Below are 15,603 nucleotides of genomic sequence, written 5' to 3' on the forward strand. Positions count from 1 at the left end.
TCTGAACAGTTTTAAACATTGTACACTTTACAGTACAATAAAATTTACATAACTGCTTTAACGAGCTTCAATATTCTGATTCTCTTTAATCAGTATGTTTAAGGCATATTGTCAAATGACATTCTTTACAAAAAAAACAGAACAAAAAACTTTTGTACAGAAACTCACCTATTCTGTTAACAGGCACTTATAATGAGCTTAAAATTTAATCAGCAAAGGAAGTAGCTTTCCTTTTGACTTAAAGTCTTCAGTCTTGGCTTTTTCTTCTTGTGTCATATTGGACGCACACCTTTTGGCCAATGAGAACAAGGTCTCATTTGCATTGTCAAATTTAAGGCTATTAAAAGTCTCTGGGTTGCCAATGCTAAGTTCTGCGATAGGCGCAGTCATTTTGATGGTGCCCCGATCAACTTGGCTCAGTCGGAAAGCCTCTGTCATCGTGTGGACCCTTTTGAAGATCTTCAGGACCCTCTGATAGCTTTTTATTGCCTCATCTGGCCCCTTCATTGGGAAGAAACAAAACACAGATGTTAAAATACTGAAGACACTTTGATTGCTGACTTAATTCAACTAAAATTATATACACAGTGGCTTCTAGAGCCCGACCGATATATCGGCTGGCCAATATGGGCACCTGGAGACATATCGGCTATCGGCCGATGTGCTTGCTGATATGGGCCGATATTTCACGTGGGCATGTTATACCTCGTTATAAAGCTTAGACTCTCTACATTATGTTCATTTAATCCAATTTATAGACAGATAAATGTCCTAATATGTGGCTCCACATCAGTATTTATCTATGGTGTAATTTGTCTGTGTCCGTACTGTCCCTGAACACACCCCCAGAGTGACGTCACTTCACTCACGTGCTATTGTTTACACCCGCAGCCGTGCGCAACACTGAGATTATTTTCTTTTTATGGACAATCGGTTTGAGTCTGGATTAAAAGGACATTTATTAGTGCAGACTTGTGATGTGAGGAGGAGCCTGTATGAGCGGTGAGTGTTTCAAATACATCGACTTTGAAGCTAGTTTAGGTTATCTGTTAGCGATTAGCTGCTGTAGCTCCCGCACATAAACAGGCTGTTTCCTATTGGCCTATTGTAAAGTGACTATATTGTCCGTACATTTGTTACTGGACCAGCATTGATATGTAAATGAGCTGTGAATAGACGTGTGAATGATCCACATTTATGCATATAATTAATACCGCGGTGCGCACGTTTTTACGGCTAAAGGCTAATAGCGGTAGTTTATTTACTAGCTAGGAGTTATGGGTCGGTCGCGATCGAAGCGGCTCTTAGAGCGAACAACGGGAGCATGTTTCTTATTGGGAGCCGTGTTTTCTCTTTTTCTCTTCAAGCTGCATGTAGACCCGTAGTTTGACAGCAGCAGCGGCTGAAAACGAAACTCAGAAATATGCGTGTGCATAGGATTAAAAAAAAGGGCATATTTGGCTGCAGTTCAGCATAAAATGAATAAAGCAGGACTAATCTTGGGCTTGAGAGAGAGATAGAGACCGAGTCCCGACACTCAGTCCTGGTTCAGTTCTGGTTTAGTCCTGTTTTACACATGGTTTAAATCTGTTTTAGTCCTGGTTTAGTCCTTTTTCAGTCCTGGTTCAGTTCTGGTTTAGTCCTGCTTGCAACAAAACAATCTCAAGAGTCGCTTGGGAGCCGAAAGAGCCAGCTGCTTTAGTGAGCTGAGCCAAAAGAGTCGGTTCTCCAAAAAAAAAAAAATAAATAAATAACTGGAATACCCATCACTAATAGCTAGAAAAAGATGCAAAAATGCCATTAGGCCAATCTACTGTATGTAAATATGATGTAAAGAGTCAGAATAACAATAAATGTTGCCTAAATAAACCCAATTTAGAATCCACTAGAGCCAAACCTAAGTTTTTTTAAACAATTCAAGATTTACAGTGAATTTTTACATCACTAAATATATCGGCGATTATATCGGCTATCGGCAGCTCCAACTCCCATTATATCAGTTTCATATCGGCTACAACAAAATCCATATCGGTCGGGCTCTAGTATTTATTGTCTGTTTTTCCCCATTGTTCTTGAGACATGCACACTTGTATTTATTTGAATTATGGTGGACTGGAAACTTGCCTTATTAGTTAGGTCACCAATTAGATAACCGGAGCTGAAAGTACTTTTAGACCCCCTTCACACTGAAACGAATTTGCATATCACCCTATCGGAATGATCTGCGCCCAGACACATCGTTTCTGTATCCGCAATCAAAGCCTTCCCTGTCCACACAGTAAAGCAAAACCGCCTGAAACTCTAGTCACGTGATAGGCTGGTGTCACGACGTCCTGAAGTGATGTGAGCGGTAAAAACAAGGAAGTCTGAAGATGCAGCAGCTGATTTTGAGCCGAGGGAAATGGCAAGTTTAAAAACAGTCTTTTCGTGGACCGACGACGAGGTTCAGTTGCTACTTTTTAAGATTTTAAGATGAGCATGGCGGCGCAGAATGAGGGCTGACTCATTTCTGTGTCCTTCCCTATCCACACAGCTTTGAGCATATTTGTTTACGTTTTACAGAAACAAAACTTAAAACCGCATGGCTAATTTGCATAAACTGAGTGCTCAAAAAAACAGCTCGCTATTGTGCGCTGATGCGGTTCAGCTTCTGTCGGACTAAAGGACGCAACTCAGTGGATTATATGTGTTGATTGTGACAGAGGGGTGTTCAGCTAATGGTGAGTTCTGTGCTTCTGTCACGTTGGAGATGGCTCATGTTAAACTTTTCAGACATTATACGGTCTATATGTACAATCATACATATAGACCGTTTACATATATTCTAGCTTCTTAGCATTTTGGCGGTGAATTACTTCGCAGCACATAGACCTACATCAGCGTATCAGTGTTTTCAGGCGTCCACACAGTGCCAGATCAGATCTGTACTCAGATGAATTCATGGGAGCTGGCGGCACCAGATCGTTCCATCTCAAAAGCCATTTTCAGTCGGATTAGTGTGGACGAACACTGCATCCACGACGAAAACGACTCGAATACGTACTAGTGTGGACGTGGCTTTATTTTGCTAGTACAGTTACATTTTTGTTTACATCCATGACATATGATTGTTGTTTAAAAGTAAACTACTCTAATTTAATTTCATATCAAGAGAGAAAATCAAATTGCTCTGCGGCCTCAGCCTTTAGTGGCACCGAGGGCAATTGGTTGGGGGCCCCTCCAGGTTTGGGGGCCCTATGCAGCTGCCGACTTTTGCCTAATGGTAGTGCCGCCTCTGCTTGTAGCTTGGGAGCAACCAGTAGCTCTCAACCCCTTCAAAGTAGCTCGCCAAGGGATTTCTGAATTCTATGTATTGTACTAAATAAGTCAGATTTGATCAGTTACCATGGTAAATGTATAATTTTGATGCCCAACTGTGCACTAATAAATAGATAGTGGTTTGTTTTATATCCATCTAACTGTTCCCCGTCTAAGGCTTGCCATGGCTCTAAGTTATACTCAGTTTCTTTGCGACTGCTAAAATTAGTAGCTCTCAAGGATTTTCGTTTTGTAAAGGTAGCTCACTGAAGGAACAAGGCTGGAGACTCTTGGTGTAAATGAATGTGATTCTACCTTAGACCAGAGTCATTAACATGTGTAAAGGCTCAGTAGACACAACTGGAAACTCTGTGTTCTCTTAGCTGTCCTCAAATGTTAAGTTAAGTTGGTGAGCACAAGCCTGTGAAATAAAAGTAACTCTGCTTTGATGTGTATGTAACTTGTATTTGTGTATAAATACTCAGAGTTTAGATGCTCTGGGGGAGATGGAGAGAAGGGGTGACTGGAGAGAGGAGACTTGAGAGAGGCTGTTGGGCTCTGGCCAGGGCAGCCCGGGGCCTGGTCCATATCTGCAGTAACAAGAATAAACCTTTGTCTGTATTCCAAAAACTCATCGGGCTTTGCAAATGGATTAATTATTTATCATCAAGAGATATATTTTTTTTTCGACAACAAGTCAGTAAATATGCAAAAGCTGGGAGAAATAATTATTTTGTTTGTGGCAAGCTTTGAAAGTGAAGTAAGTGCTAACTTGTGTTGATACAGACATTAAACTGATGATCGCAAAGCCTACACTAAAGCAGGCTGAAGTAAATTCGTCCGAACAGAAGTTTTAGGTTAAATTTAAGGTTTAAATTGTCCACATTATGGTATTACACTAATCTGTCCCAATTAGAGTTATTTTTTATTGCTCAAAAATATCTTTAAAAACATGAATTCTTATTGTGAGTGGGGTCGCCTCACCACAATTCTAACCTGCTTGCAAGTCTCCATGGAGATTCATAAGTGTATGGTCATATCATGAAAGTACTAAAAACAAAACAACAAAGTGCTAAAAACAAAATAAAACTAAATCCTCGGGCGGCCCATGCAGAGGTGGGACCAAGCCTTCATTTTGTAAGTCTCAAGTGTGTGGATGCAAATTTTTTTCAACCCACAAAGAAAAAAAATCCAGGAGCGTTGTCCTGTGGACATAGCCTAAGTCTCAAGTGAAATACAGGCAAGTCCAAGTCGAGTCTCGAGTCACCTGCCCATAAGTCTAAGTCAAGTCCAAGTCGTCTGCTTTGAGCTTCAAGTCATATCAAGTCTTTAAACCAAAAAAGTATCGAATATAGCTTAGATTTTTGCAATTTATATGAAATAAAGATAAATTGTACTTAAAGTCATAGTATATTTATTCATAAGTATTTATAGAGTATATAAGAGTTGTAGAAATGCAAATGTTTCCTTTTTAAATGTCTTGAGAAGATCTTAGAGTGAATCATTACAGTCAGAATAGAATGAATTCAGATTTAAAAGTGCTTCTCAAGTCACAGGCCTCGAGTCTGAGAAACGTCCCAAGTCACTGACCTTTAAGTCCAAGTCGAGTCCCAAGTCTTAGTCCATTTTTATCAAGTCAAGTCTCAAGTCCTAAAAATAGTCACGACTTGCAAGTCCCCACCTCTGGCCCCACGTGCTGCTCCTGAAGGATGGGTCAAATGCAGAGGACAATTTCCCTTGATAAAGTACTAAAAACAAAACAAAACGATCTATCTAGGCACATCTCCATGGAAGCAAGCAAGTGATGGACTCTCCCCCGGATAAGTTACACTGTGCATCTTTAAAGAAACAGTGTAAGCTTTTTGTAAATCATAAAAATATACCAATTCAATAAAGGATGTTGTTGCTAAAGGCTAAATGACAAATAAGATAAAGATAAATAGATTTGGAGAGACTGGTACATTCTAAAAATAATTGTAGTTTTAGCTCCATAATAACGTAAACCAATAACTGAGAAAAACTATAACATTACAAAAAAAATAACCACAAATGAAAGTCAGGTTTAAGTGTAAAATGACCTTTATCACATTCACATTGCAATAGATCTCAATTTAATAACTTTATATGATACATACAGGGGATGATGTCATGTACACAGTATCCTTCAATACATTACATTTGGTGAGAGTCCTGTACACACACGCACACACACACACACAGTTACAGCTTTTACAACAGCTGGCAAATACTGCACCACAACTGCCAGCAAACGTAATATGGGAGAAAAGAGGAAAAAAATTGAATTACACAGACTAAATAAAAGTACCTCGGCCAAGGCAGAGTGAACTTGCCTTGAAAAGCTTTTCTGGTTTCATTTGTTTCTTTTTGAGGTTACGAAACAATACCAGTGGTCCAGCCTTTTATTGACATGTAGAATTATATAGAAAATTACAAAATACCAGTCAAATACATTGCGATGAATTGTTGTGAGTGAACATAAGAAACCAGTTTGCTGTAATAACCTATTGGCTTCTTGTTTTTTAGCATTTAAAGTTAAGGTAGTGGCTGGACTTTGCTTGAAATGAAAATAATTATTTGGAATTAGATGAGTATTGGCAGTGTTGTACCCATTATGTTGGATACGGTTGTAAAAAACATAATAAAAATCTATAGTATCAAAAATGGAGCGTCAAATATTAAACTTACCCAGATTAAAAAACTCAAAGTTGCTATTTTGGTCTTTATGCATTTAAAAGTGCACTATGCAACTTTTCTGCTTTTCTCCATGAAGATGTTATTGCTTTGTTTAGAATGTTTCCCAGTATGGCAATAAACTTATCTGTCTCTATTGAAAGAAGCAGGTGACGTTAAAAGTTACAGGTCAAATACGTGGAGAGGTGACCCCGCTCACGGTAAAAATGCGTGTATATATTTTGAATTTTTAACGAAATAAATACTAGACCTGTATGTTTAATGCCATACTGTGGAACATTCCAGGCAAAATAATAACATCAAGATGACAAACAGGTGGTAGACACTCCATTAGAAAAAGTTACCATATTCTTCGGACTATAAGTCGCACTTTGTTCAGGGTGTGGGTCGTATATAAGTCGCACCGGAGTATAACTCCGGTGCGACTTATATATTAAAATTATCACACTGACAGCCGTGAGAGGACCCTCTAGGCTTGTGTACTCCTGTACCACTGACACTTCGCACTCTACGGCACATGTCGGCAGCAGAAGAAAGAGAAAGCCACTGTCCTGTTTGTATCATGTCAGTCGATCGCACCATTACTTCTGTATCAGTGACGATTTAAAATTTAAACAAACAAAAAGACAACCAAAATCATCCTGTCGGGATTGAGAAAGGCCAGAATAATTCTAACTGGAACTGATGTTGAGTCTGACGACAGCTACACAGAAGAGGAAGCAGCGCTCTGTTTCCCTCTGGAGGTCGCGGAGTTGCTCACAGGTGACATCGAGGATGAAGAATTCAATGGATTTCGTGATTTGGAGTGAGGTGGAGAGTTTGGTAAACTTGTTCTGTTCTGCTGTTTATGCTATAGTTATCTGAAGAACTGTTCATAACATGTGACGTTAACAACCTGTTATTCTCTGTTCTATTGTTATTACTATAACTTGCCTTTTAAGATGAAAGGTTGGTTCCTTGTCTCTGATTTTATCAAATAAATTTCACCCAATAAGTTTGACTTACATATATATTTTTTTCTTCTTCATTACACATGGTGCGACTTATACTCCAGAGCGACTTACAGTCCAAAAAATACGGTACATAGTGATCCTTTAGAAACAGTACCACTATTTTTACTATATTACTGCAAATTGATTTGAGTTTTGAACTGTTAAGATGAGTAATAAAAACAAAAAAAGAACAAAAGCATGTATTAATTTCCCAGTAATGATTTCCATCCAATATGGACCTAAAAACATACAACTAAAACATCCAAGGCATCAAAAATACACTTAGACACCATGAACAGATTCAACCCAATGGAGCTTACAACATTTTACATACAAAATGGAGTGTACAAAACAATTAGAGCTATTTGTGATTTTTCTGTATTTACAATCGAGAGACAGAGGACGCAGCACTGATGATAACTCACCAGTTACGCAACCAAGCATACATCAAGTCACGTGACTCCTCATCAGAATAAAAATAAGTGGATTTTCTCGGTCATATCTCATTTCTATGTTCTAATACTATGTTGTAAAAATACATCAATGCATTCAGTGAAGTTGTCGTGGTGGAGAGTCCGTTTTGCTCGGTTTGCACATTCAATACGCAAAAAGTGGAAAGTGGTTTGAGTTGGCGATGAGGGTATCAGCAGCTATGAGTTAAAGCCGCACCGTGGAACTTTTCTGGTGAAGGGTCTCGTGTCCGTGGAGTTGTTATTGCCTCGAATGTTCCACAGTATGGCACTAAAACTCTACTCTATCCAAGTAAGACTGATGGAGAAGCAACCAAACTCACAGTAAGAAAGCGTGTTTTTCAAAATAAAACAATCCAAGAGGGTAGCCATACTGTGGAACATTCCAGACAACCATAAAAGTTCCATAGAGCAGCTTTAAATACATCATCGTTTTAAACTGATTGAGAAAGGCGTATTTTTTTGTGTTTTTGTCTTGAATACTCGGTTCCCGCAAGAGTCGTGTAGTTGGCACCCAATTATCCTTACAAACCTCAAATCTCGGCCCAGACCAAAGCAGGAACAGTTTTGATGGTGTAACTTTCTCTGGCGGCTCTGATTTCCCCGGGAGGTTTGTTCAGGCCATTGTATAAAAGAAAGATTTCCCAAAGAACATGAAAATAGAAAACTTGTAAGATTTCTGCAGCTACATATGTCAAAGCACCCTCGACCCTAAAAGCTTTATGGTGAAGTTAAGGCTCATTATTTTCATTATTAAATACACTATATCTACTACTATACTGGGTTTTACACTTAGGTCCCTTCAAATGTACATTGTTACAGATGGGACGAGACTTAATTGCCACGAGACTAGACAATATGTGTGATTGGGTCCAGTTTGGGGGAAATTACGAGTAAAAATTGCAAATGTGAAAGGTGCATTGTGTAACTTTTCTGGTGAACGGTCAGTGAAACGGTTTTCTCCATGGAGATGTTATTACTTTGTCCAGAATGTTTCACAAAATGGCTATCTATCCTTATGGAGACCAAATCAGAACAAGTTACTGGCCAGATCTGTGGAGAGGCAAATCCGTGTGTGATTCGTTAATTCGTTTTTCAAAATAAAACCAAAAAAATGAAAAAAAAAAAAAAAAAAGAGAGAGAGAGATTTTTTTCATTATTTGTCTCCTAAACCAAAATGAAAAAACGGATAACAATTTGTTTTTTTTTCAGTTTTCACTTTTGTGTTAACGGCCGTTTCTAGTTTCCGTGACTTAAACTGCAATGCCGGACTTTTGCGCCGCATACAGATTGAACCAGGACTAAAACAGGACTAAAAGAGGACTAAACCAGGTCTAAACCAGGTCTAAACCAGGTCTAAACCAGTCTCAGTTCCAGTATCAGTCCTGGTCTGAGTCCTGATCACCTGACAGTCTACGTGGTCGCACCTCCAGGCCCGTCCCAACACTCAGTCCTGGTTTAGACTTGGTTTAGTCCTGGTTTAGTCCTGGTTTAGTCCTGATTCAGTCTGTATGCGGCGCAAAAGTCCAACATTGCAGTTTAAGCCACGGAAACGGGAAACGGCCACTAACCATTTTTCAATTCTTCATTTAAACACAAAATCGAAAACTGAAAAAACTAATTGTTATCCATTTTTTCATTTTAGTTTTGGAGACAAATAATGAAGAAAATAGTTTTTTTTTTTTCGTTTTCTTATTTTTGGTTTTATTTTGAAAAATGAATGAACGAATGATACACGGATTCAGCTCCACTCACAGTCAGAATGCCTGTTTTTCTACATATTTTTGAGCTATAAATCCACCTGTAATTGAATACATGTAAGATAGAGCTGTTTAATTAATGTCATACTGTGGAACAATCCAGGCAGAGCAATGACATATCCATTGGAAAAAGCCGGTAACAGACCTTCACCAGAAAAGTTACATAATGCACCTTGAAGTTCACAATTTTCAAGTATTTTTTGCTGTGATTGTAGCCTTGCTTTATTTAACTACACCTTCTTGAGAGATGTTACTCACCAACGCTAAACCTATTTTCTCCTTGTAAAAGTAAACACATGGAAAAATATATATGTGGCTATAGGGCTGCACAATATATCGGAAAAATATTATTGTAAAATTGGCTGATCTCATTAGCACAACGTTCACCTTTTTACAGAAATTTACTGATTTTGAACATAAACTGGAAAAAAGTCAGATTTTAGTAGTGATTTTTGACATATTTCTTGGGTTGGTCTTGGTTTAGTCTCTGTAAAGTTTGCATTTCAACACAATTTGACTAGTAAATGAAGTTTATTTGTTTTGTTTAATTTACCTGAACCTACTGTGCCAAAAAAGCGGACTAAAATATTGCAATAATGGTGTTAACGCAAATCAAAAACAACAAAAAAGAGCTACTGAACATTGCATCTTCTCAAATTCTCAAATTAAAATATCTCGTGAGCTCTTGTGGCATCGAAATCTTGTCCCATCCTTAACAGTTTCCCCCTCACCTGTTTTCATTCAGAGGGTCCGGACTCTAGATTCCCCATTGTCAAAAGAAAGAAAACAAACCAGAAAATGTCTAAGAGCTGCACAGAATGGACTAGCACCATATTCAGTGATGGATAAAATAGCAGACTGACTGTTAGGTATATTTTAAAGTAAACACATTCACAGATCTTAGTTGTTGAAAAATAAGAAAACTGAAAACAATGAGCCTATAGAATATATAGTATAGTTTTTGAGCTGGTTATTCCTCATGTAGTGGGAAAAACAGTATTTGCACCCCATTAGAGTAGATATAATAATATACAAGTTTTATGTCTGTGTATTTTTATATGAACTGTGGAACTTCCTTTAAAGAAGCACTGCGCAACTTTTCTGCTAGAGGTCCTTCCACCTGCTTGTGTCCATGGTGACGTTATTGTTTGCCTAGATTGGTGCGGCAGTAGATTTATCTGCCACCATGGAGACGAGCAGATGGCGTCATCATGTCAGATCTGTGGAGAGGCAAACCCACACAGTATGCACACATTTTTCAAGTTTTTTTTTTCCATGGTAAAAAAAAAAACTGTTATAAGATATATATACGTGGGGCTGACAAGTTTAAAGCTATACTGTGAAACATTCCAGGCATAAAATAACATCTCCAAGCAGGAAGCAAACACTACAGTAGAAAAGCTACACAGTGATAGTTCAACTTTAATTTTTACTATCCACACTGCAGTGAAGTCATAGTGTTTAGGTGGATACTAGGGGCAAAAATATCAAAATATTGATATATCATATTGTTTAATGTGAGGTTACAGTATCGATATCGTGGGCTGCTGTACAGATATCTCGCCAAGAGTATTTTCTGGTATATTTTACTAAATTATTTTGTTCCAGCGCTACAGTTTTGTTGCTTGTTTAGAGGAAGGAAACTCATTTATGCAACAAATTTGACATTTTCACTGTTTTGATGATTAAAATGGATGTGTTTCTTTTCCACTTTGCACAAGAAGTGGTTTAACAAAGACTTTTAGTATCACAGCCATGATTTAGACATTATTTTTACTGAACCGTATCAAATCGATATGAAATATATTGTATCGAATCAAACATGCACTGTATTCAGATACGTATCGTATTGTGGCCTATGCATCGAGGTATCTATCATATCGCCAACTTCTTAATGATACCCAGCCCTAGTTGTTACTACTTTGGCCTCACAGCAAGCAGGTCTCAAGATTGATTCCTGTAACTATGGAGACAAGACAAAGACGCACCATAGCAACAAGGAAACAGTGACGAACTTGTACACAAATATTTATTGTATACAGTTTTTATCCATCATGTTAAAGGCCCTGTACCTGATTTTTCCCATGTATTTGAGCAAAGTCTGTCTTGATATATTATATAAGCAGCTCTTGAGGTCAAAATAAGTCCACTGCGTGCTGTCTGCATCTGATCAGAACGCTTTTTAATGTGCACTAATCAGAAAGTGCGTGTTAGCATGCCGAGTGTCTAACCGTGACTAATTAGGATTTTAAGAACGTAGAAGGTAAGTGAGGAATAACTATGGATCACTGCAAACTCTTTGAAATGAACTAGCTCTGTTTTTCCATGTTTTTAAGACCGTAAAAATCAGGAACAGCGCCTTTAAGAGGTCTTTTGTAGAAAAATTATAACTACTCCTGGAGGGTGCAAATATGTTTTTCTCAGCACTGTATTTCAGAGACACATACAGTTTGTTTGTACCTCTAAATAAATAGTACAAAAATAATCTTTACTTTCTCATATAGTGTCTTGTTATAATGGCAAAATGTATTATGGGGATTTATGTGCATGTAATGTATCCTATTAACATGAATCATACAGACTTTTGCATCTAATCTTCCACCATAAACTTTTTGACACAAGTTGGAGTGCCTTTTCCCCATTGCACCCTTCAACACTAGGGGGCGTAGTGGCAAGCAACCTGTGAGGATGAAAAATATTAAGGTCGTTCTCCAACTAGTCATCCACTGTACTGTAAAGTTCCAGCTGCATTCATGTATAAAAATTGTCTCCCATAGCATTTCCAGTTATGTCCTATAGGTGAAATGGATTATCAGTGCTTTGTTTGCTCCAAGATGTGCTCTTCTTTACGAGTCCCAAACTGGAAATTCCTTCAGATAACAAACAAAAACTTTCAAGGCCGAAATTCCCTGGCCACGGTCCGATAATTCTACAATTTCAAGGCTGTTTTGCGAAAGAATGAGGTGAGATGTTAGTCGAACGAACCCATGATGTAACCGTTTTTGTCCGATCATGGTTCAAAAGATTCCAAACATCTCCGTACATCCAATTCAACCCTAGAAATTCTAAAAATCTGTCTCCCGAAGTTGTTTCGCGAAAGGATGAAGTCAGATGTTAGCCGAACGAACCCATGATATGACTATTTTTGTCCGCTCAAAACATCTTCATACATCCAATTTAAACCTGGATATTCTACAAGTCCGTCTCCCAAGGTTGTTTTGCGAAAAGTTGAGGTGAGATGTTAGCCAAACGAACCCATGATATTACTATTTGTGTCCATTCATGGTTCAAAGCTTCCAAACATCTCCACACGTCCAATTTAATCCTGGAAATTCTACTAGTCCGACTTCTTCTTCCAAGGTTGTTTTGCAAAAGGATGAGGTGAGATGCAAGCTGAATGAACCCATGATCTAACTATTTTTGTCCAATCATGGTTCAAAGATTCAAAAGATCTCCATACATCCAATTTAAACCTGGAAATTCTACAAGTCCATCTTCCAAGGTTATTTTCTGAAAAGATGAGGTGAGATGTAAGCTAAACAACCCATGATATACCTATTTTTGTCCGATCACGGTTCAAAGATCTCAGAACATCTCCTTGCATCCAACTCACACCTGGAAAGTTATTAAAAATGTTCAAATTTCAGCATTCGGCGTCCACGCTGTGCACGGTCACAGCCGCTTGTAGGTGGTGCGTGTGCGTGTGGAGCGGGTGGTGGTGTGAGTGGGAGTGCCTGTACGGGTGGAACTTGTGGCTGAGTAACGCGGCCGTCTGAGGGGGCGTGTCCAGGTCCAGATCGTCGTCGTGGTTGCCGACGTCGACGCCGGCCGAGAGGGGGTCGTTGTTGCCGGGCGGGTTTTCGCTGTCCTCCTGCGGGCTCATGGTACTGTAGCCTGGAAGATAGAAAAATAGTGTTAATTTACAGGTTTTACAGGAATATCAAGTAATTCTAATGCTGTATTAATGCTGCATTATGTTACATTTCTGTAGGAGGATCTGCCACCTGCTTGAACTGCCTAAAATTTTCCACAGTATGGCATTAAATTTATTAATCTTGCCTTTTTCATGTGTTTTTATTGCTCAGAAATGGCTTGCTTTCTTACTGTAAGCGTGGTTGGTATTTAGAAGTTTAATGCCATACTGTGGAACATTCCAGGCAAAGGTATAACATCATGGAGATTAACCGGTGGCAGACCTCATTACTAGAAAAGTTACAGAATACATATAAAGGTACACTGTGTAACTTTTCAGGTAGAGAGCCTGCCAGTTACAAGCTCCATGGAGATGTTATTTTTGTACATACAATATTCCAAAGTGTTGTATTTTTCGGACTATAAAGTGCACCGGATTATAAGGCGCATTGAGCGAAACAAATGGACGACACTTGAGACTGATCCCTTAGTCCAGGCGTCCACGATCCATTGGCAGATCGTGGTGTAATTCGCCCGGCGTTGCCTCCCTGTCTTGGTGAATGTGGCTTATGAATGTGAATGTGGGTGTATAATTTAAATTTGGATTTTTATTTCCTACAAAGAGGACTACGAGGAATATACATCGAGTAATAAAATGTTTAATGCAGTTTTGCGCACATTTGTTTACATTTTACAGAAACAAAACTTAAAATCACATGGCTCATTTGCATAAACTTTAAAAAAAAACAACTCACTCCTTGTGCTGCTGATGCGGTTCAGCTTCTGTCAGACTAAAAGACACGACTCAGTGGAATATGTGTGTTCTTTATGTGACGAAGGCGACAAGGCGAGGGCAGTAGTGTGCACTGAGTCAATGCCCTTTACTCCGCGAGGCTCCTGACTACGGAAGCAGCAATGTTCCGACAATACATCAAGCGGTGCGGCTTTGTAGCTTACCAAAGTCGTACTAAAACATTTTGACAAATTTTTAAGCGCCGTGTACCACATAAAATTAGTTTGAGGTCAGTAAGCAAAACCATTGATACATAAGGAGCACCAGGTTATAAAGTGCACTGTCGATTTTTGGAGAAAATTCAAGGATTTTAATTGTGCTTTATAGTCTGAAAAATACAGTAAGTAAAAAAAAAATTGCATTAAACTTTTCAGTCTCCATAGAAACAAGCAGGTCCAAGTAAGATGTGTAAAGAGACGACTCCACTCACAGTAAGAATGCATGTTTTTAAAGGTATTTTTGAGCAGTACATCTCCCATAACTGAAAAAATGCATCTTGTAGAAGTTTAATACCATATTGTGGAACATTACAGGCAAAGCAATAGCATCTCCGTGGTAGCAGATACCCTGAAAAGATATGCAGTGCACCTTTAAGTGTTATGCTTCCAGTTAAAAGTAAAATTTTCAGGTAAAGGAAAAAGTAGAGGGAGTAGAATCTTATCATAGTCCATTTAATATAAGGTTCGGCGATGTATTTTTACTCATGTCAGTGACAATTTTTGATTTAATGCTGTATTTTTTCTCATCAAAACCAAATAAAACCCCTTTCAATTTCCATCTCCAGACCAGACCATTACCCGAAGCGACTGAGGGACTGCAATAAGCCAACCCAATATTAGCTAATAGTCATGATGAGATGGTTATTGGAGACAAAGTGAAGATTTGACAAAAACGGTCAGCTCCACCTTAAAACTTAGCATGATTTAAGTGGCGATGGCTCTTCTAAAAAGCACTAAAAAGACTGAGGTCACTGGTCTTTCGGAATAGTAGGTTTTTCTTTTATATTTCCGCTGTCATAAACTTACAATAACTCACCACGGAATAGAGAGCACCTTTTAATAGTACTCGGAACAGCACTTTGGGGAACAATACAGTCTGACAATTTGAGCTGGTATTTTTCAAAGTAAAACATAGATCAAGTTATTACTAAAACCTTCAAAAACATTAACAGGAACATTTGAGGGTTAGCAAAAACAAGTGCGCAATACAAAGTACAATACAAAAGTTAGTATTTATGACACCATACTTTTCCTACTACTCGAGCCATATATTTTGCAGTACTCTGACTTGGGTAAAACTTTTGGTTATTCTTCCCACTGCAAGTAAGTCTACAAGTGACAAAAGCTTTATGTTGACAATATTAAATGATCTGAACATTTGTAATTCTCGCGCCACTTTCTTTGGTCTATTCTTTGAAAGTACCACATTTTATTTTGTATGTATATTATGATTCTGTTTTAATCACATGAACTTAAAGCTGTACCTCTCTCGTTGCTTCGACAGTTATTTTTACAATTATTTGAGTTATAGTTCCCCTCAAACTGTGATACTTTTATTCCTACAGAAAGATGATGAGAAGCGCTGCGTGGGTACATGTAGAGTTCAAATTTGTAGACAGGTGCTCTTTGAAGAGGGAGTTCTTTTTAACTTGAAAATATTTCAGAAGT

The 15,603-nt window shown here is 38.4% G+C and overlaps 1 protein-coding gene across 1 annotated transcript in view; it reads right to left on the reverse strand.

Moving 5' to 3' along the window:
• Nucleotides 1-12,874: 12,874 nt before the first annotated feature.
• cachd1 (cache domain containing 1) overlaps nucleotides 12,875-15,603 on the reverse strand; it is a 140,871-nt gene continuing 138,142 nt past the window's right edge. Inside the window, exon 27 of the mRNA XM_055164923.1 lies at nucleotides 12,875-13,125. Coding sequence (XP_055020898.1) covers nucleotides 12,875-13,125 — 251 coding nt within the window. The remainder of the gene's footprint in view (nucleotides 13,126-15,603) is intronic.

The sequence above is a fragment of the Boleophthalmus pectinirostris genome, unplaced genomic scaffold (assembly GCF_026225935.1).
Source record: "Boleophthalmus pectinirostris isolate CB_2022bp ecotype Guang Dong unplaced genomic scaffold, ASM2622593v1 HiC_scaffold_7, whole genome shotgun sequence".
Lineage (NCBI taxonomy): Eukaryota > Metazoa > Chordata > Actinopteri > Gobiiformes > Gobiidae > Boleophthalmus > Boleophthalmus pectinirostris.